Source organism: Vitis vinifera, chromosome 15, assembly GCF_030704535.1.
Source record: "Vitis vinifera cultivar Pinot Noir 40024 chromosome 15, ASM3070453v1".
In the NCBI taxonomy this organism is placed as follows: domain Eukaryota; kingdom Viridiplantae; phylum Streptophyta; class Magnoliopsida; order Vitales; family Vitaceae; genus Vitis; species Vitis vinifera.
The window spans coordinates 11,044,614-11,067,180 of record NC_081819.1 but is presented as its reverse complement, the minus strand read 5'-3'; the positions used below and the strand labels follow the sequence as shown (position 1 = coordinate 11,067,180).

The following is a 22,567-nucleotide window of genomic DNA, read 5'->3' as shown; positions in this document are numbered from 1 at the left end:
GAATATCTGGAATATTTGATTCATAAACAAGAAACTGGTAAACATTATTGTTATGTGCATAACCAATGAAAATGCAATCAATAGTCTTAGATCCTATTTTCACCTTTTTAGGTGGAGGAGTTGCCACTTTAGCAAGACATCCCCACATTCATAAGTATTTATATGATGACTTTCTTCCTTTCCATAACGCATATGGAGTCTTTTCTAATTTCTTTTTGGGTATCTTATTTAAAAGGTAATTAGTAGTCAAAATGGTTTCTCTCCACATGTTATGTGGCAATCCATAACTTATTAACATTGTGTTCGTCATTTCCTTCAAGGCACGATTCTTTCACTTAACCACTCCATTGACTAAGGCGAATATGGTGCTATGGTTTCATATATAATCCCATGTTGAGCACATATGTTAACAAATGGTGATTCATACTCACCACCTTGGTCGCTTATTTGCACCTTAATTTTCCTGGTGAGTTGATTCTCAACTTTTTTTTTATAGAGAAAAAATTTCTCTATAGCTTTGTCCTTGCTTCTTAGCAAATACACATAACAGTATTTGGTGCTATCATAAAAAAAAGTAATAAAATATTTATTACTACCTCTTGTTTGTACAAATTTCAAATCACATATATCATTGTGATTTAAATCAAGGGGTTCAGTGTTTCTTTCAACACTTTGAAAAGATGACTTTGTTAGTTTTGTCTCAACACAAGTTTCACATTTATGTTTGGAATTAATTTGGAATGTTGGTATATGATTTAAGTTAATTAATCTATTTAATGTATCATAATTAACACATCCTAATCTACTATGCCAAATATTGGAAGATTCAAGCATGTAAGTAGAAGTACTAGCTCTATTCATATTTGACTTAATAATAGTCATTACATTGAGTTTCCACATTCCATCACTCATATACCTCTTTCCAACATACATTCCATTCTTGGACAAAACAAATTTGTTTGACTCAAACACCAATTGAAATCCATGACTATTCTGTAATGAATCGGACACCAAGTTCTTGCGGATTTTGGGTACATATAAGACATTATTCAAAGTCAACTCATTCCCATAAGTCATCTTCAAGATTACTTTGCCTTGACCTTTGATCTTAGAGGTGGTTGAGTTCCCCATAAACACCTTTTCCCCATTCTCAATTGGTTAAAAAATGGAGAACAATTTCTTATCAGAGAATACATGGCGAGTAGCACCAATATCAATCCACCATTCCTTTGGCTTATATCCTACCAAGTTCACCTCAGAGACTACGTTTGTGAGGTCAATGTCAGAAACGTCTTTAGTGATGTTGTCAATCACACTAGTTTCCTTGGGGTTGTGTTTTTTTTTGGGCAGTCTATAATTAGCAAATTTGTGACCTTGCTTTCCACAATTGAAGCATTTCCTTGAAACTTCGGCCTCTTGGAGATCCCTCTTTTAGGTCCCAACCTAGATCCTTTCCCTTTGTTGTTGTTCTTATTTGCCTTGGAACTTTGACCATGTTCCACAAAATTAGCCTTGGCCTTATTTAGAGTGTTTGCCTTTTTTTTTTTTTTTTTTTTTTTTTCAGATCCTCTATTATCTTCTTTAATGCGATTTTTAATAATAAGATACATCCTCGATGTTCATTTCCTTTATTTTGTGCTTGAGGTAATTCTTAAAATCTTTCCAAGTATGAGGTAGTTTCTCAATTATAGTTGCCACTTGGAATGTTTTGCTCAAAATCATTCTCTCAGCATGTATTTCATGCAAGATTACTTGAAGTTCTTGGACTTGACTTACCACAGTCTTGGAATCTACCATCTTATATTTAAGGAAGTGGCCCATGACGAATTTCTAAGCCCCAACATTCTCAATTTTATATTTCTAGTCTATAGATTCCAATAGCTCCTTAGCTATTTTTTTGTTAGAGTAAACATTGTATAAAGAATCAACTAATCCATTCATGACATAATTTCTACATAGGAAGTAATAATGTTTCCAAGCATCCACAACACTAATGACTTGGATATCAAGCTCATCTTCTCTGAGCTTAGGAGCATCCTCAATCAAGAATCTTGCGAGATTTAGAGTGGTAAGATAAAATAACATCTTTTGCTTCCAGTTTTTAAAATTAAATCCACTGAACTTCTCTGGTTTTTCTCTAGGTGAGATAGAGATAGGTACAATGGTAGGCAGCATTAGCACTCGTGCCACAGTAGGGGTTGCCACTTGGGCCAATCTATCACAACAACGTTGTTAGATTCAGTTGCCATTTTCTTGAAATACCCAAGAAAATGTATCAAAATTGTTTTTTTTTTTTAAAAAAATTAATAAATCCAATTTTCCTAGAATAACTAAAAACCACTCTATAGAGTATTCCCAAGAAAGACTGGTGGGGTGTAATAGCCCATACCAAGGCCAACCTCCTTAGACAAAATATTTAGTTGCCAAGAAATATGTAGGGGTCACAAATGGTCTTGCTTAAAATCCAAATTCCTTAGACAGAACTTCTTTGTATCGTAATTTCTAATTTCCAAAAAAAAAATTGGCGCAAACCTCATAGGAAAAATAGAGTAAGTAAGCTTATTTTTCTAGTAGGTTCTCTTACATGACTTAGCATACTCATGAGTCATTGACTAATGGTACATGTAATGCAATGTTTAGGAGGGAGGATACCCTTGGTCATGGTTTCAAGACTTGTTCTTGAAATAATTTTTTTTTGAACAAATTATTATTATTATTATTAAAACAACAAATCATTTTGTTTGTTTGTTTTCTTGAAAAACCTTGAACAACAAACTTTTTTTTTTCTCATTTGAAAAAATTTAGTCACATTTTTTTTTTCTCTGAAACAATAAATTGTTTTGTTTACTTGTTTTCCCAAAAAGCCTTGAACAACAAACTTTTTTTTTTTCATTTTCTTAGAAAATAACAATTTTTTTTCTTCAATTAGGTTATTTATTTATTTATTTTCTCTTTCAACCACTTTTTTTTTCCACTTTATTGTTTGCAAATTAATTTATTTTAATATTTTTTTTTATCTTGGTTAATCCATCAGAAAAGGAAAAGAAAACAAAAGAAAATGAACAAGAAAGAAAAGAAGATAAAGAAATAAACAAAGAAGGGAAAAATGAACAAAACTGAGTCTTGTGAAGCCACAATTTCCTTAAAATAGATTCGCATTCTCCACTAGTACTTTGAATATTGTAAGGTGTCCGTCTTCCACTATAAAACGATATTTGAGTGGCATCAACAACACCTGACAACCACTCCCTACAAACTGAACTGTGTCTAACTCAATCACAACGAAAAAATGGAAGAAAGGTTTTGATGACTTTAATGCTAGAATTCAGGAACTCAATCTCTTTGAAAGAGAGTCAAAGTCCCTCTTTATATAGACCTCAAGAAGGGGGAGGGGGAAAAGAGATTGTTAAACTTTAAGAAGCCAAAATTCAGTCACCCATTCAATGTATTCACTCATTTTCCAACATAAAATTTATAAAATATATAATCAATTTAATTGAATTGTTTTTTGGGCTCTACTTGTTTTGCATATTTAAAATTTTTTAATATAAAATATTAAAATTTTAATAAAAGGTAAAAAAAAAAATTCAACTCATGTAATGGGCAAAAGACTAGTTGGGTCTGCTATCTTTTCTGACAATTCTTAACATCTTGAAATTCTATTAAAATTTTTCTAACACTTTTGGAAAGAATATTTCCCAATAGTTACAAAATTGAAAGAAGCTACCGTTAGAAGTCATTTTGTAATATATCTTTCATATTTCTTGATGTCTCTTCAAATCCCCATGGTCCTCAGTTTTTTCTCTTCGTCTTTCTTCTTTCTTGAAAAACTTTCAACCGTGGAAGCCTTGCTAAATAAAGAAAATTTCAGAAATGACATCAAACTCCAATGTCATCAAAGGTAATATTACTTAGTTACTCCCCAATATTCTTATCATTTCAATTCTATGGTAGTTTTATTTATTTATTATTTTTATTTTTTTTAAGTTATTTGTTTGGTTAGGGTGATAGACATAGAGACCTCAAATTAGGGTTTTTCTCTTTTGAACATGGTTTATTCCTTACAATTTTTGGTTTCTTATTCATGTTCTTGTGGATTAAGATTTGTTTTCCTTTCAATTTTCAAGCAATCAAAAGGATGTGTTGGGAAACCCTAGATTACTTCAGACCCATGCCCTAGATCATTAGGATGTACGCATTTCTATTCTAGGATTTCTAGATCTAATTAAATACAACATAAAATTAAGCTATTCAAAGACCAAAAACACCAAAGATCTAAACAAGGTGTTATACTTACGATCTGGATGTTCTTGGATCGATTCCTATTGGTGTAGTATACCCTAAATCTCCTGTGGATGATCTAAGCATTGAAATGTTAGAGATCTCAGGGTTAGAGGCTAGGGTTCTCTCTTTAGACTATAGGGGGAGAGTGACAAGACTTAAAACCCTAACCCTTAAAGGGGTATTCATAAGCTTTTTACTAGGCTTAAGTGACTTGAGCCCACCATGAGTTTAAGTTACTTAATCTAACCCAAAAAGGTTGCTAATTGATTAATTAACCCAATAGAACCCCAATTAATCAATTAGCTCAATCTAGAGATACTGCTAACTTACCCATGTGCAACCTTACATAATTACCAAAATGCGTTTATGTACACAAGTGAACTAAAAACTCATCCAATCTTCATAAACCGTGCCATTAGGGAATATGAGCTCGAGCGAGGACCATTAGGACCCATGGGTTAGTCTCAAAATCCAATTTTGAAGTTGACTCAACATTGCACTATAGAGAGTCAATTGCACTCTAGTACCCTACATATATTACAACAAAACACCAAGTGCTCAAATCTATGACTTACTATCCATTGTATATAATCTCTCTATGAATTGGTCATCCATAGTCTAACAAAGTGAAAGTTGTCAATCTTTCAAGACTAACTTTATCATCCTTGAGTTACAAATCTTCCTATTATGTGATCAAATGACATATAACTTACTAAGAGCATATGTCAAATTCCACTAAAGGAATTATTGTGGGTCCACAAATTTCATGATCACACATCCTTAGGATCACCTAAGGGGACACACTATCATAAGGTTCATGAGATATCATGGTGCTTCTATTGAGAATACTTGTTACTATCGACTTCTATCAACAGTGACCTAATCCATAGGAAACATATGATCACTTTAAGATCTTACCTATAGGTTAAAGCCACTACTAACTTATGCACAAGCTTAATATTCTCTTAAGGTTGAGAAACAATACAATATAATAGCTTGGTGAATTCATGCCTACTCGATAGCCTTATGTTGTGACTCACCATAAGTCATGTATAATGTGTAATTATACACATTAATGTACTCACTATGAGAACTCCATCCTAATGGCCAAGACCACCCATCATTCCAATTAAGAAGTGGTGAACTACAACCTCAAATAGATTGTCTAATTCCATGAATTGGCTATGAATAAGATTAATATGACCTAGGTGTGGACGCCATATAAAAGTTTGATTAGTGTTAGGTACTTTCCTCTTAGGTGAAACATGCTTATTTTCAATAATAGGCAACAAAGAAACAAGAGTGAAATGAAAGAGATTTGTCAACCAATATACCTGAGCAAATAAATAAATTATTATTTTTAATAAAACATTTTTATTGAAATAAACAAAATAATCTGATTTATTTAAACTAGAAACTGAAATCAAATTCTTTTTAGACTCAAGTACATAAGACAATTCGGTTAGGTGTGTAGAGTCACCCTTTCCCTCATGGGTGTTCAGATCCAAAATCATTCAAAGTATTCGCATTGGAGAGGAGTTTAGAGTCACCATTTTCTTCATAGGCATTTAGAGCAACCACTTTCGGATAGGTGTGTAGAGCCACATTTCCCCTCATAGGTGTTCAGAGCCATAGGCGTTTGGAGCCACTTTCTCGATTTAGGCATTTAGAGTCACCTTTTTCTGTTAGGCTTTCAAAGTCGTTCTTTTTCCCGTTCTTACTATTCAGAGTCATAGTTTCTTAGTGTTCAAAGATGATAGTTTCCATTCTTTGTCCTCATCATTCCATCATATTTGTCATATCTGCTTGTTCATTGCTAGGGTTTCTTGTATCATCTTATTTAGGGTATTTCATCCCTTGTGATTGATCCATCTTACGACTATCAGGTCATGTGTTATGACAAAATTTCTAGTATTTTCTTAGTTCTTTAGTATAGTTCATTTCATCCACTCATTACTCGTATTTCTACTCATATTCCTTATACTCGTGATCTCTACTGAAGATGAGCATATTTGTAGACCCTCAATTTTGTCCCTTTAGCACATGTCCTGATTTAGTACTCTTTTAGTACTCCATAGTAGTTCTTAGTGGTCCATTGCTACTCATATAACTTACCTCTTTGAACCATTATGGATACTAGGTACGTTTTTATGACAACTTGCTTAGACATATTTAGGCCCATTAAGCACACTTAGCCCTTCTAGGTGCACCTAGTCTGCTTAGATTTAATTGATTCTAGAAAAAAAGAAAAAAATTTGATGGGCAAGTGGAAAGGAGAGCATGGGAAGGCGGCATAAACTGAATTTTTGGGGAGATTTAAAGAGTTTTGATGGGGAAGTGGAAAGGGACCATTGGGAAGGAGAGGCTAGGGATAGGGGGATTACAAGAGGAGATTTTGAAGGTTTTTGGGGAGGAGGAGAGCAAAGACAGGGAGGATTTAGGGGAAAAACCAGAGAGCCAAAAAGGAAAAAAAAAAAAAACAGAAAGAAACATAGAAAGAACAAAGAGAAAAGGGAAAAAGAAAAATTGATTGAGAGAAAAACTTCAATTGAGAGGGAATAGTCCACCGCCATTGAAGACTAACACACACCATCTTTAGCAACTCACTATCTACGTTTCAGACCAATAGAACCGCATTAGCTTCATTATTCTTTCGTCTTCAGAGCATCACCATTTTCTGCACCTCCAGGAAGGATTATAACTGAAAGTAGAAGTTAGTGATCTCTGTTTTAAATTAAAAATGAAGATATCATAAAGGTTAATTTAGTTATCGTTGTTGTTTTTCTAATTGATTCAAAAATGAAAATGCTCTAACAAGTTATTTAGTTGATTTCTGTTTTTTTTTTTTTTTGGTTTAAAGTACAGATACCATAAAATTTCTTTTCAAGATTAGTTACTTTTGTTTCCTTCTTTGAATTAAAAATGAAGATTGTCATAAAAGATTTGAGTTGTTCTTCAATTTTTGTTTAAATGAAAATAGAAATGCTATTGGAGATTCATAAGATCAGTGGACATTTTTTGTTTCAATTATAAATGGGCAGTTTGGTCATAGCATGGAAATGTTAACAGAGATGTAAGTGGCTGAAACTCAAGGCTGCACACATAATTTTAATGGCTAAAATTTAATGAAAATCGATGGTGTTTTGGTGGCTGCATATGAATAATCTGATGTTTGAAACTTAGATGTATTCATGGTAATTTGTGTGGGTTGCAAGAAGAGGTAATTTCATGGAGAAAAGTGCAACCATGAATCTCGGCAGGGAGAATTAGAAGAGTGCAACCATGAATCTCGATGAGAGAATTTGAGAATTGCAGTTATGAATTTCGTGGGCTGCGTAAGGCGTGTTGGTGGCTGAATTTTCAAATGGAGTTAAAGGTGGATAAGGTGGCTGCATGATGGTGGATATATAGCTGATTTTTTATTTTATTTTATTTTTTTATGATAAACAATAAAGAACATGGTTGAATTTTAGTGTGTTTCAATGGAGAGTGTGGTTGAAGTTTCAATGGATAATGTGGCTGAATTTTCAATGGTAACAATGTGAATTTTGTGGGCTGCGTAAGACGTATTGGTGACTGAATTTTCAAATGGAATTAAGGTGAATGAAGTGGTTGCATGATGGCGGATATATAGCTGATTTTTTTTTTAATGATGAACAATGAAGAATGTGGTTGAATTTTAGTACGCATTTCAATGGAAAATGTGGTTGAATTTTAATGCGTGTTTCAATGAAGAATGTGGCTAAGAATTGGAGGCTGAATTTTCAATAGGTTAATTGTTGTATGTGGAATTCTAACGTGGCCATGTGGATGGATGTTTTCTTTTTTTTTTTTGAAAATCTAATGGAAGTATAGATGCAACTATGAGGTGTTTGCAGACGGAAATTCAAGGCTGAATTTTATAGAGATTTAATGGAAAATGAGTTGACATCCATGATATGTTTGTAATGCATGAAAAATGGAAATTATTTCATGATCAATATTATTTAATTTGTGTGCCTTGTAAAATCTTATTTGATTAATTTAGTTAACTTCTTTTTATGATATTTATGTTTTCGAAGATAGCTAGTTCTTATTTCATCATCAGTATTATTTGATTTGTGTGGCTTGTAAAATCTTATTTGATTAATTTGGTCAACTTCATTTTTATGATATTTATGTTTTCAAAGATAGCTATTTCTTATTTTATGATCTGTATTATTTGATTTGTGTGGCTTGTAAAATCTTATTTGATTAATTTGGTTAACTTCTTTTTATGATATTTATGTTTTCGAAGATAGCTAGTTCTTAGTTCATGATCAATATTATTTAATTTGTGTGCCTAGTAAAGTTTATTTGTATAATTTGATTAACTCCATTTAATGATATTTAGGTTTTAGAAAATAGTTAGTTATTTCTTGATCAACATTGTATAGTTTATGTGCCATGAAAAGTTTTATTTGATTAATTCTATTTTATATGCTAGTTAGGTACGCTCTCCACTCTTCACTTTCTTTTAATTACATGTAATTACATGAGAAATGTTTCACGTAAACTATATCCTTGTGTTGATACAACCTATGATTGCCTTAATGATTGTTTGACTTTCTCTGATAAAATGTATATCGTGTGCATTATTTTTTTTGTTATCTAACTTTAATGTTTTGTGGTAGCACTCTAGTTGTAGGCTAAGTACGCTTTTGGTCCTAATTATTTTCATTGATTAAGCATGCTTGCCTATTGCCATGATATCATTCATGTTTGTTCTATTTTGGTATCAATTTGATTGATCAGTCATTTGCTATAATCTTCTTAACTCAATAGTAGAGACCTTTTTAGGGTTTAAAGGGATGCTACATTTTTTGAGGTACCTTCTTAATAAGTAACTTGATTTTCAGACTCAAAATTGGGTTTTGGCATATAGTTTTTTCAAAAAATGGGAGTAAGTTTTTTTAGGGTTTCATTTCTTATTTTGTTTTTATTTTTTTTTTTTTTAAAAAAAAGTAATGCCTCAATTTTTTATAAAATAGAAATTTTCACCCTAAATAAAAATGAGTATCGGTGAGTTGAGTGGGAACACACGTGAAAAAATGCGGGTCCATATAAGCCTCATCAGGTAATGATACACTTTCTTTCAGACGGGGAAATCTTGAACAGTAGAGCAATATTCTGAGTAGTGATAGATTAAAACATGTGAAATATGTTCGATCATCATTAGACTTAGCTAGGAGCAAAAATTTGGTGGGTGGTAATCAGTTTATTGAAGGAGCAAAGGAAGTTGGAGTTGTGGGAGATAGACAGAATGGAGCAAGAGGCTTCATAGGAAGTGGACACGACACAAGAAACACCTTTTCTGAAAGAAAATACAGCAATTGGAAGAGAAAATAAAGATGCTTGAGGGAGAATTGAGAGAAGCTGCTGCCATAGAGGCTGCTCTTTACTCAGTTGTTGCTGAGCATGGAAGTTCCATGAATAAGGTACATGACTAAGTCAACGCCTATCTAGGATGTATCTTCTTCATGTTTAGAGAGAGAGAGAGAGAGAGTTCACAATCAAGGAGAGCCAGTGCAGCTAGAAGTGTTGTTTCAGGATTAGCTTTGGTTGCAAAAGCATGTGGAAATGATGTTTATTTTCTGCATTTCCCTCAAGCATCCTTCTTTGTATAGTCTTTATCATTTATTCTTGTTACTATTTTGAAGTGATAATCACCTTAAGCTTATAGCAGGTTAAGTCGACTTTGCTCAAAAGGTTTCAACTTCTCATGGTGGACCAGAACTTGAATCTTCTTACTTAATTGAGGATATTAGAGGGCATCTTCCATAATACACCTAAAAATAGTCCACTGAAAGATGTTTTGACAACTTCACAACTGTATGGCTTGGTTTACCTTTCTGTGGATTCTACTCAAACTGCTGCTTTATAAGTAGGATGTTAAAGCATATTTCCTGAATTTTCGTAACTCAATGACACCTCAGTCCTAACTACAACTGGTAGAATCTTCAGAGCGGGATCTTCCATCGAAAGGAATGACAGTGGAAAAGGAAATAACCAGAGATTATCTCTACTCAAATGGAAGGAATCTCCTCCCCCCCAGTAGTCTGTCTGGTGGCAGGTCATGCCTTCATATCTCCCCTCTTCTGTTGAATTTTTCTGTAAATGCAAGATAACAAAAACTTTTTTATCAAAGCATATAATAATTTCTAATTATTAACCTGATCTGGTTCTCTCTCTCTCTCTCTCTCAAACTTGGACTCCACACATGTAAGCTGCTTCTATGAATCAAATTTATGGAAGGACTTCTGGTTCATCTGACCAAAAGCAAGCGAATTTTGCCTTAGACCTTTGGAATTTTCTGGTGTATTATAAATTTGGAGCTATCTAGAATATGAATTATAATCAATAAGTGAAAGATAAATTTAATAAAATTGTTAGAATTTGAGTGATGCTTGTTTTTGGATGTCCTTTTCCTACAGAGCACCCCACCCCGGCTTGAAAATACATACCCGGGTTGGGATAAGGCAAGGAAAGGAATTTAGTATTTGTTTGAAAATGGGAATGTGAGCACATACCTAGCCCCACCTTGGGTTTGGGATGGGGATGAAAAATAATTATATATTTTAGGATGAGAATGAGATAAGGATGTTCCATCGCAAACTTGTCTTGTTGTCATCCTTAGATTAAAAAGTCTTTTGAAACTAATCAGTGCAATGTTCTACACTTGACCAGCCTTGATATCTTATTTAGATCAATATGACCTAGATGTAGATGTCACGGGGAATTAGTGCTAAGCATTTTCCTCTTTAGTGGGGCAAAACCTCCCATTAGCTTATATATAACTAACCTTCAACTAAAAGTAAGGTTGATACATCCCTATCATGCAACCTTCTTTCTTATTGAAAACCTTATAATTTATTAAAAGTAGTAGGCCCATAATGTATCCACCAAGATAGATGAAATCACCACTGTATTTTCAATGGTGAGATAGTGATCTCAAAATAAATAAATAAATAATTGAAGTTGATTTGGAAACAAGGCCCGGAGTTACTTGCCAAATCGTTGGTCATAATTGTGATTAATTGGTCAAATATAAGTTTGAGAAAGGTGGGGCATGATGCAAATAAATATCATAGTCAAAAGGTAGGAATACTGTTCTCTCTCTCTTTCCACAATTTTCTTTTCTTTTCTCTCTGGTTACATGTTTACTCTCTAACATTAAGTAGAGTGGAGAGAGGAAACCGAGATTCATGGGATAAGTGGGGACTGGGCAGCTTTTAATCAACCCAAAATTTGGGCAAATTTCAAAATTTTGTTTTATTTTGAAAAGGTCAAGTGATGTTGTTTTCAGAGTTTCTTTTTCTTGGTGCAACTGTTCAACCAGCTGCTTGAATTCAAGCGACTTGCACTCTTCTTTTGCATTCATGGATGAAAAAGGATAACATTGGGATCTCCCCTTTCAAATTGCTACAAAATTTTTTATATATGTAGAAAAGGAAATAATTAAGGTTTCCATTATCAAATGAGAAGTATTGTAATATTTGATATTTTTTTTATATCAAATATATACCTTTTTTGATGCCCACATGTAAATGGGCATCACACATACAACACTTCTTCCAATATGACAGCTATAACTAAAAATAAAATTTGGAATAATACAATTTCAACTTGATGCTAACTACTCATTACAATTAAACAATCATCATGCTATAGTGTTATTAAGTACAAACTGCATTTTGATATGAATAAAATAAAGAAATAATTGATTAAAAGGGACGAAATACTCTTCATATTTGTCAATTTATTTTTTCTTATGTTTTTATTTGAAGAGCAACTCATTTTTGACATAAATGCCCTTAATTATTTCAAGTATTCACAATATATTTTAAAAGAAAATGTTATTTTTACAAATTTAATAATAAGGGCATTTTTGTCAAAATGAGGTAAAAAATGATGAAAGATTAGATTTTTAAAACTGGGTTTCTAATGAATTTTTTAATTAAATAACCCTAAAATAAACAATATATTTGCTCGGCATGGGAATGCAAGATTTTCTATTAAATGCCAAGGGTTACTAATTAATTTTTCTTGTTCACCAAATATCTTAAATGTTAAACTTTATGTACTTAAAGAGTGTTTAGTAAAACTTAATACTTATTATTTAATGACTTAATTGATTTAAAAATTTTAAGTTCAAATATGTTCTTCCCATGTTGATTTAAAACCCATTATTTATTTTTTATTAAGGTCGTTTCCTAAAATTAATTTAAAATTAAGTTATTTTACCCAACATACTTAATCTATTTAATAACTTAAATTAAGTTATTAAGTTATATAATTAAATTATTAAAAAAATTTCTAAAAGCAGGTGTCCTAATTTTCTATCAAATTTTCCTCAAACTATGAAAACTTATTTTCATTCTCTCCAATCAAGTAGGTTGCCCATATGGTTAGGACACAAAATGGGGGTTGCTTTATGATCTTAAGCAGGTTGATCATACATCTTACATCTTAGTGGGTCTTTAGTAGGCTTATAATTGATCCTAGCAGGCGCAGAAGATTTCCCTACAACTATAAGTTTGAAGCTCTTGAATTCAAGGAAGAGGAGAGATAAAAAAAAGTTTCATAACTTACAAAGAAAAGTTTAAAAATAAATTCAGCTTTTATTATTATTATCTCAAAATCAATAGATTTATTACTAAATCAAACTTTGATAGAGATTTGTGAAGAAGACAATACATCTCATATATTATCTATTAGCTATACTTATAAGGAGTTTTCTACTTAATTTAATAAATCACTTTCATATATTATCAAGAAAGATGATGGGTGACACAAATATTAATTAGGCCCCAAGGGAAAAATAAATAAATCAAACATATCTGAAGTTAAATGGAAGTTCATAATCTAATGAAAATGAAGATGATAGCAGTGGATCTCAGATAACAAAGTAGTATGGGCTACACTAATTCAAATTTTAATTTCTTGGGAAAATTAATATGTTGTATACCACTATGTGTTTGACAGACATTTTCCTTTTTCTCGTACTTTCCTTCAGCAAGATCCATTCATTAATCCCAAATGATCCTTCAACTCACAAGGGAAACAAGGGTTCTGCCTCCATGAATTTCCATGCAACTTGAAGATCTTCACCACCTTCTCCTTTGTAGATGATCGATTGTCGATATGCAACAATGCCAAAAGCTTCTTCACTGATCCAAAAATCAGCAGTTCTTCCAGGACCCTTTCGCTGGGATGATAGCTACAGATGAGCCATAAGATCTTCACGGTGATCTTGGTGGCGGCGCTTGAGACATGTAGTAGTTTCTTGGATATGGCAGCTATCCCTAGTCCATGTTCAACCAAGGCTAGTCTCCCTTCTGCACATTCACATAGTAATTTCAGAAGCAGAAGCATTTTTTCACATTTGGAGCGGTTGGAGTCTGGGAGAAGCTCAATGAGGATGCAGACTGCGCCAGCTTCAATGACTTTTAACCGACTTGTCTTGGATGATCCCAGTATTTCTATGAGAAGCTCCAAGGCACTTGCACTTGCCTTGGTGCAGATTTGGTCATCAGACACAAGCTCTAACAAAGATCTGAAGAACTCAAAGCCCTGATCTTGTATGACAAACTTCTTCCAATTATAATCAACTTGTGCCAGCTTTTGGAAGATTGTGACCGCGTAAAACCGGGCTTCACCGCTTCCTCGTTGAAGCATGATGGCCAAGGACTTGATGGATTCAGGCTTGGACAAAAGCTGGATTGTTTTCTCATCTTCTTCAGATAAAGAGAGGTACTGGTGCAGAACCCCCAGAGCCTCCTCACAAGCTGTAAAAGCCACAAAATCAAAGGTCTCAATGAGGATTTGGGCAATGATTTGAACAAGAACTTCAACCCCACCGCACCTCATGAAATCATCCTTCACCTCATGGCCTAATCCAACAATGGCACGAAGTTTCTTGAGAGAATTAACCTTGAATGGAGTGGATTCCATGGTGGCAAGCAGCGACACCAATTCATCGTGCTTGAGGGACCGCACCGGCCGCGACTCACATGACCGAGCGGCTTCCTCATTCTGCCATGCGAGGATGAGCCTCTTGAGGGTGTGATTAGGGGTGATATCAAAACTGTTGATGCGCTGCATGGTTGTTGGGCATGTCTTCTTGTTGTAAGAGAAGAGCCATTTTTCGATATTCTTTCGCTCATAGGTGACCCCAGTGGATATGGTGACAGGGTCTTGCATGAGCTCCATGGAGATGGGGCATCTGAAATCCACAGGAAAATCCATTGCCATTGAAGAGGGGTTGGGTTGGAGACACATGGAGGACAGGATAGGATACAATTAATGACAAGGTTTATTTATGGCTTTCTTTGAGTTGGCGGATAGAAACAAATCAAAAGTCAAAAGTCAATAGATGCTTTTGCAAGCTGTGAGTATGGGTGACTGGTCAGGGAACTCACAAGAAACCTCTGGTTTTTATTTATTTATTCAAGAAATGGTCCATTCCTCTATCATCACGCTTCCACATCTTTCTACCATATTTATTTATTTTTTCAAAATTTCCAAATAATTATTAAAAATGCCATAGCCATTTAAAGAAAACTAGAATAGAAAGTTGACTTAGAAGATAGGTGCATATGCATGGTGATTGGTGATGTCGTATTCAAAATTTCCTACTAAGAATGGGGTTGGTTCTGTATGTATGTATTCAACACATTCAAACCCAATACATAAACACCGCCCATCACTGCGCCCATTGTTCTTTATACATCAACAATTTTAAATTTCTTTTGCTGGCGGTTCAGCTGCCTATCTCACTCACAGCTCACAACCCACAACCCACAACCCACAACTTTCTCTTGATTTTGATTCTCTACTTCTATATTTGAATCATCATCAACTATCAAACACTAAACAAAATTCATCAATTCTAATTGAATACCCACTTGCATTATGGGCAATAATTTTATTTTTTTTCAATTTATGGAGAAGTATTTTTTATAATATATTTATATTATATAATTTATTTAAAATGGGCTGTGAAGTCTAATACTAAAACTAATATATACAACAAATGTGAAACGTAGCTTAGAAAAGGACAAATATAATAAACAATGGCCTTTTATTTTTAATATATATATAGTCAAAATTAAATATTTACATAGCCATGTGGAAATATTTTTCTATATTTTCTATATGGAAAATATATTTTTCCTTAGAAAAAAATCTTTTCTATATTTGATTTGATTAAGAGATAAGATCCACATGGTAGTCGAAGGGCTGTGAGTTGTGAAGGGAATCATGTGATAAACAATTAATTAATTAATTAATTAAATTTTATATTACATAGTCAAAATTAGGTGTTGCCTAGGCAGTTGGTCAACCATCACCTGTATATGGTAGTGAGGAATATGGTAAGAAACATAAGGAAATAAAAGGTAAACTAAAATGAGGTCACCAATCCACCCAATCAGACAGTCCCAAATACACAAAAATTATATATGCTATTTAATTTGTTTTTTGTAAATGGCAGAAGAGCCCAAAGTTTCATACTTCGGCTGCATTTGTTAGAAGCAATGGGAATGGGAATGGTGAAAGGAAAATCTCTTTCCATTAGTGACCATTCCTATGTTTGGAACAGATAGTGAGATGAATCATGAGTGAAATCAAAACTTCACTCCCATTTGATTGTCATTTGTCTACACTTTCTATCTATCAGTCCAAGGTTTGAATAATTTTAAGTTTTAATGATGATAAAAAAAAGTTAAAACTTTATTGGTTCAACCAACTTGATTTAAATTTAAAAAAATACTAAAAAAATTATGTAAATATACACTCTTTAAAAAATATTTAATTTTTAAAACTTTTGCTTTTCACCTTTAAAGGTTACGGATTTTAGAAAAAGGTAATTCTTACTCAAATAGTGAAAAATATCAAAGTTGCGGTATTACCATTTCTACCGTCTTCCCTCTACCCTAAACCAATATTTTATTTATTTATTTATTTGACATGACAAGTCAAAGACCGAATTATTGTCTTTAAACTTGACACATGCCAACCATCATAAGTTTACTTTTTTCCCTTTTCCCTCTTCCCTTCCCGTTAATATCAACAAATTCAATATTTCAATATATATATATATATTATAATATATAATATGTAAATATTATTATATAATTAAAATATTAATATAATATGCATATTGTAAATATGATTTTATTAATATTTTATATTTTTAATTTAATAATTAATAATTTAATTTAATACTTAATAATTTTTAAATTTTTTAGTTTTTTTAATCCTATTAAATTAATGAATATTATAATTTTTATTCTATATAATTATAAATTTCTTTTTTTTTTTTAATGTGTTAGCTTTATGAATTTTTTTTCACTACTTCATCTTTGTTTTTTTTTTTTTTTCTTTTTCTCCCCTCATCCATAATACCTCCACATTTTTGCCTTTTTTTTTTTTTTTTTTAAATGAAAGTTTTGTGATATCTTTTTAATTATAAGTTTTTTTTTTCACTATTTCATCTTTTCATAGTTATTGGTTTTAACTTTCTTCTTCATTAAAATGTTTAATATTTTTAATTATATAAAATAAAAACTTTGTTGTGGTTCTAACATTTTGGTTTCTTAAAAATTTTATATTTTTTTATAAAAAAATATATTTAATAATTTATATTAATTTTCTCTTAATTTTATTAAAAATAAAAATTTTTACTTATTGAAGTTGCACATGGATTTGCACATGGATTTGAAAGAGTTTACTACAATTTTTTTGTTAGAATAATGTTATGGTTTACAGGAAAAATCCTAGTCTTTAGGGACATCTACTCGTATTTGAATTGTTCCAAGTTTCTATTACCACTTGGCTTTGTTTATGCTAAGTGGGCTGCTTTCTCGTTTTTGTTAAGATCGTATATTGAATGGCTATTTAAGCCAAAGTTATTGTTAATAAAACTAAGTCATTCATTCCACCTTGTTGTGTTCTTGTTCTTAGTTTCATTTTAGATCAAAATTCCCAACAATATGGTATTAGAGACCCCACTGGGCCTGACAAATCAAAGCAGCAGTCTTTGAAGTTCTTGTAGCAGCACAGAAGATGACTATAGAAGGAAGTTTTATACAACCAACCATTCCTCGCTTTGATGGTCACTAGGACCATTGGAGCATGCTGATGGAAAATTTTCTACGATCTAAGGAATTTTAGGGGTTATTGGAGCCTGGCTATATTGAACCAACAAGTGAATCAGTGCAGACAGATGCACAACGAAAGAAGAATGATGAGATGAAGTTGAAGGACATGAAAGTGAAGAACTATCTCTTCCAGGCGATCGATTGGACCGTTCTTGACACCATTCTCAAGAAGGATACTACTAAAGACATATGGGACGCCATGAAGAAAAAATTCGAAGGAAATGCAAGGGTCAAGAGGTCTCATCTTCAAGCTTTCCATAGAGAATTTGAAACTCTTGAGATGAGATTTGGTGAAGGAGCGACAAAGTACTTTTCTAGGGTCATGATAGTGGCCAACAAGATGCGAATTTATGGAGAAGATATGCAGGATGTTAAAGTGGTGGAGAAAATTCTACGCTCTTTAATTGAGAATTTCAACTATATTGTATGTTCTATTGAGAAGTCAAAGGACATTGATGCTCTTATTGTTGATGAGTTACAAAGCTCATTAATAGTGCATGAATAGAAGTTTCAAAGACGTAATGGTGAGGAACAAGCCTTGAAAGTGATATCTGAAGGAGGAAGAGGTCGTGGTCATGGTACCTACAGAGGAAGAGGAAGAGGGAGAAGGAGAGGGAGAGGTCGAGTAGACTTCAACAAGGCAACTGTGGAGTGTTACCGATGCCATCAACTTGGACATTTTCGGTATGAATGTCCTTCTGGGAACAAAGAAGCAAATTATGCAGAGCTTGATGAGGAAGAAGAAATGCTTTTGATGTCTTATATGGAGTTGTATAAGGCCAGAAGAGAAGATGCATGGTTCATTGATTCAAGGTGTTCTAATCACATATGTGGCTATTAAACTATGTTCAATGAACTCGATGAAAATTTTTGACATTCGATAAAATTGGGGAACAACACTAAGATGGATGTGATGGGAAAGGGAAGTGTGAACCTGCTATTGGATGGAGTCAATCATGTTGTTGCTGAGGTATACTATATTTCAGAGTTGAGAAATAATCTCTTGAGCATAGGGCAGTTGCAAGAAAGAGGCTTGGCTATTTTGATTAAGGGAGGGATGTGCAAGATATTTTATCCAGAGAAGGGTTTGATAATTCGAACCAACATGAGTGCCAATTGGATGTTTATCTTTTTGCCTCAGTTTCAAGCTTTCTCTCAACTACAATCTGATCAGTGCTTTCACACAAGAACTCAAAACTTGTTTTATCTTTGGCATTGGAGGTATGGGCATCTGAGTTACAAGGGTTTGAGAACCTTGCTATACAAGAACATGGTACATGGACTTCCTCAATTCTTTGCCTCAAGTGTGACATGCATTGATTGCATCAATGGGAAGCAACACCGTGACCCTATTCCAAAGAAGAGTACTTGGAGAGCAACTCAGAAGTTGGAACTTATTCATACAGATATTTGTGATCTGATCACTACATCTAATAACAACAAGAGGTACATTATTTTATTCATTAATGATTATAGTAGAAAAACATGAGTGTGTTTCTTGGTAGAGAAGTCAGAGGCTTTAAATTAGTTTAAAGCCTTTAAGACTATGGTTGAAAAAGAAATAAGGTTATTTGTTAAGTGTTTTCGCACTGATAGAGGAGTAGAATTCAATTCAAATGAGTTCAATGATTTTGCAAACAAAGTAGGATCAAGAGGCAGTTGAGCATCGCTTATACTCCACAACAAAACAGTGTAGGTGAAAGGAAAAATAGAATCGTGATGAACATGGTTCATTCCATGTTATCTAACAAGAACATTCCCAAGACTTTTTAGCTGGAGGCAGTGAATTGGACTATTTATGTCCTAAACAGGTGTCCTACATTGGCAGTCAAGAATGTTACACCAGAGGAGGCTTGAAGTGGAGTGAAACCCTTAATAGATCATTTTTGGGTCTTTGGTTGCATAACCCACGTTCATGTTCCAGAGGAAAGGAGGACTAAACTTGATAATAGAAGCATTACTTGTGTGCTATTGGGAGTTAGTAAGGAATCAAAAGGTTACAGGCTATTCGATCTTGTTGCTAAGAGAGTTGTTGTGAGTAGAGATGTAATTTTTGAAGAAGAAAAACAATGGGATTGGGATGTGAGTTATGAAGAACAAATGGTAGTAGATTTAGAATGGGGTGATGGTGATAGTGAGAATGAAGAAGGGGTGAGTGAAAATGGGAATAGAGAAAATACTGATGGAGAAGTAGGAGATACTTGTGATAAGGGAGATGGTTCTAGAGAGAGTGAAGAGAGAGTGAGGGAGTTGAGGCAATCTCATGAGAGACAACCTCGTAAGTGGATGGGTGATTATGTTACTAGTGAAGGTCTATTTGAGGAAGAAGTTCATATGGCATTAGTAGAGTCAACTGATCCATTGTATTTTGAGGAAGCTGTGAAGAGTGCAAATTGGAGATTAGCCATGAACAATGAAATCAAATCCATTGAAAAAAACCAAACATGGACACTCACTAAGCTGCCAATTGGGGCCAAAAGAATAGGAGTCAAGTGAGTTTACAAAACCAAATACAATGAGCATAGAAAGATTGATAAGTACAAGGCTCGTTTGGTTGCTAAAGGGTACTCTCAGAAGTATGGAGTGGACTATATAGAAGTTTATGCACCAGTGGCAAGGATGGACACAGTAAGGATGATTATTCATTATCTTATATATTAATATGCCTTTATTATATCCCAAATTCTTTTACATTATACCTTATTTATTTGCTAAGTGTTTATTGGTTAGTTATTCCTCCACTTTATTAGAGACCATGGTTATTTGGGCTTAGAGGGATGTTATAGCTTATCCCCATACCTTTTTGATAGGTAACCTAGTCCCTAAATCTATTTTATGTTCATAGACTTGTCTTTTCCAAATAAGAAGTCATGCTTCGAGTTTTTCTTTCCTATTTTTATTTACCATTTAAAAAAATAATAAAATAAGTGGTGACTCCATAAAATTAACAAACTATCAATTTTAAAAAATTCAAATGTTTCAAGATTGGGGTTCCACAATCTAATTAACTTTAGGTTTAGGGTTTTAAGTAAAACAAGAGTATTTATTTTTATTAATCTTGCAGAAACAAAAATGTGGGGCTAAATTAGATCAACATAAGTTCTATAACTCATGCACCCATCTCCAATTTGTAGTATTTTATTTCATTTAAAATTGTCTAATAGATGAATGAAGAAGAAATCTTAAGTTAGGTCTAGGATTTTTGGGTCTTTAACACTCCATATAGATTTCAAGAAATGGACAATTATACTATCCCCTAGTTCAAACCAATCTTGGAGGGTATCTCTATTTTCATTCATTATGACTTAACCATTCATTCATTCTATTGGGCTATGCACAATCCATCGAAGAAAGACAAAGAACCATTCTTGAAAATTAAAGCAATCAAATACAATATATTGATTGATAATAATGGATAAGAAAAACAAACTAAGATCCTTTTTTTTGTCTTCTTCTCTCTAACAAACATCTAAGAACTCTAAAAAAAAAAAAGGAAATTTGAATTTTTATAGTTTGGGCAAAAACTCAATAAGTGACATGTTTCTATTAACCACTTATTTCCCAAAAAACTACTTAAAATAACTAAAAAAAACTAATAAAAATATAATTTCCAAATGTTTTGGGACCCACTTTGGGTTAGAGAAGTGTCAAAGTGCTTAGTTCTCAAATATTTGCAACTAATATTGGAGAAAAGTTGCCTTCTATATGGAGGGTTGCATTTCGACATCAGAATTCACTTCATTTCAATATCGGAATTGCATTTTCACATGAATTTTGACATGGTAACTTGCAAAACTCATAAAAAAGTTAGAAATTTTCAAAATGTTAACATGTGGTTAAAATTCATTCATTTTCACATGAATTTTGACATGGTAAGTTGCAAAACTCATAACTAATGTGTCAAGTTAAAAATTTTCAAATTTTAACGTGTGGTTAAAATTCATTTTGACTCAACATTTTACATGCATTTTGAATTGACATTCTACCACTATGTAGCTTGCTTCAATTAGCCATAACTTCTTCATCTCAACTCTTATTTGCAAACCATTTAAAGTGTTAGATTTGTGACTTATAGCTTTAATATGATATGTTTCTTATCCCAAAATAACCTAGGGAAGTGCTCTAAAACTTTGTCCTAAATCAAAGTTAGCTTCATTTAATCTTCAACTATCTTACAACTTCTCTTGATTTTTGCTTACACTTGTTTCCATGGCATTTCATCTCTTCTAAACATGTTCATAGACTCCATCACTCATGTCTCATGCTCATGACTTGTCGTTTTTGGATTTGCTAGGCTCTTATTATGTTTCGTAAGTCCCAAGTCTCTTAGGCATATTTGACCTGTTCCTCTTCCTTGGTTGAAATTGATTGTATAACTTGCATTTTTTTCCTTTCTTAAACTTGAAATTAAGCTTAAAATGTGTGTTAGATCCATAACTAGAGTTTTAACATCACTTTAAGTTAATTTGAATGAGTTGAGCCTTTTATATTGCATAAACCATAAAATACATGGTCATTGAAGCATTTATTTTGGCTCTAATCATCCCCCTCAACCTGAACTTTGTCAGCCCCTAGCAAATAAAGAGAGTAAAAAGAATGAAAAATATGTATTGGAATTTATGAAATCATAGTGACTCAACATAGCATCTTTCACACAAGATACTAAGTAGTCAAAAATCATATAATTGAGTAGGAAGACACAAGAAATGTAATATCTTTGTTTCCTCATCTTGTCTACTTATATTTCAGCATGTATCCATATTTAGCATCCCTCTTAAAGTATATTAGATTTCCATTGATTAGCTTCTTCCACCTAAATAGTATGTGTTTAATTTTGGTATCCCCTCATAGTATTTTTCTTAATATTTTTCATTAAACTCAAAATTTTATCATTCTTTACGTTAAAAAAAAAGAAGAAATTAATTAATTAATTTTTTTATTCTAGAAAATATCTTTCTATATGTCTTGATAGGGATCCATCAAAGACTCTTAAGTTTTCACCCAAGGTACTAGGTATTGAGGTCCTTTGCATGCCACTTACCCTTTAGACGTCATCCCAACTAAAGGTAGAACAAGGTCCAATTTCCCAAATATGAATTTTC

At 32.9% G+C, this 22,567-nt stretch overlaps 2 protein-coding genes across 2 annotated transcripts; one reads left to right on the top strand and one right to left on the bottom strand.

The window, feature by feature from the left end:
• Nucleotides 1-13,121: 13,121 nt before the first annotated feature.
• LOC100263729 (E3 ubiquitin-protein ligase PUB23) lies at nucleotides 13,122-14,594 on the bottom strand. The gene has a single exon (XM_002264891.5). The coding sequence runs from the start codon at nucleotides 14,581-14,583 to the stop codon at nucleotides 13,315-13,317; it is 1,269 nt and encodes a 422-aa protein (XP_002264927.3). The 5' UTR covers nucleotides 14,584-14,594; the 3' UTR covers nucleotides 13,122-13,314.
• A 2,962-nt stretch (nucleotides 14,595-17,556) lies between these two features.
• Nucleotides 17,557-17,970, top strand: LOC104881777 (uncharacterized). Its single transcript, XM_010662987.1, has one exon. The coding sequence runs from the start codon at nucleotides 17,557-17,559 to the stop codon at nucleotides 17,968-17,970; it is 414 nt and encodes a 137-aa protein (XP_010661289.1).
• The last annotated feature ends 4,597 nt before the right edge of the window (nucleotides 17,971-22,567 follow it).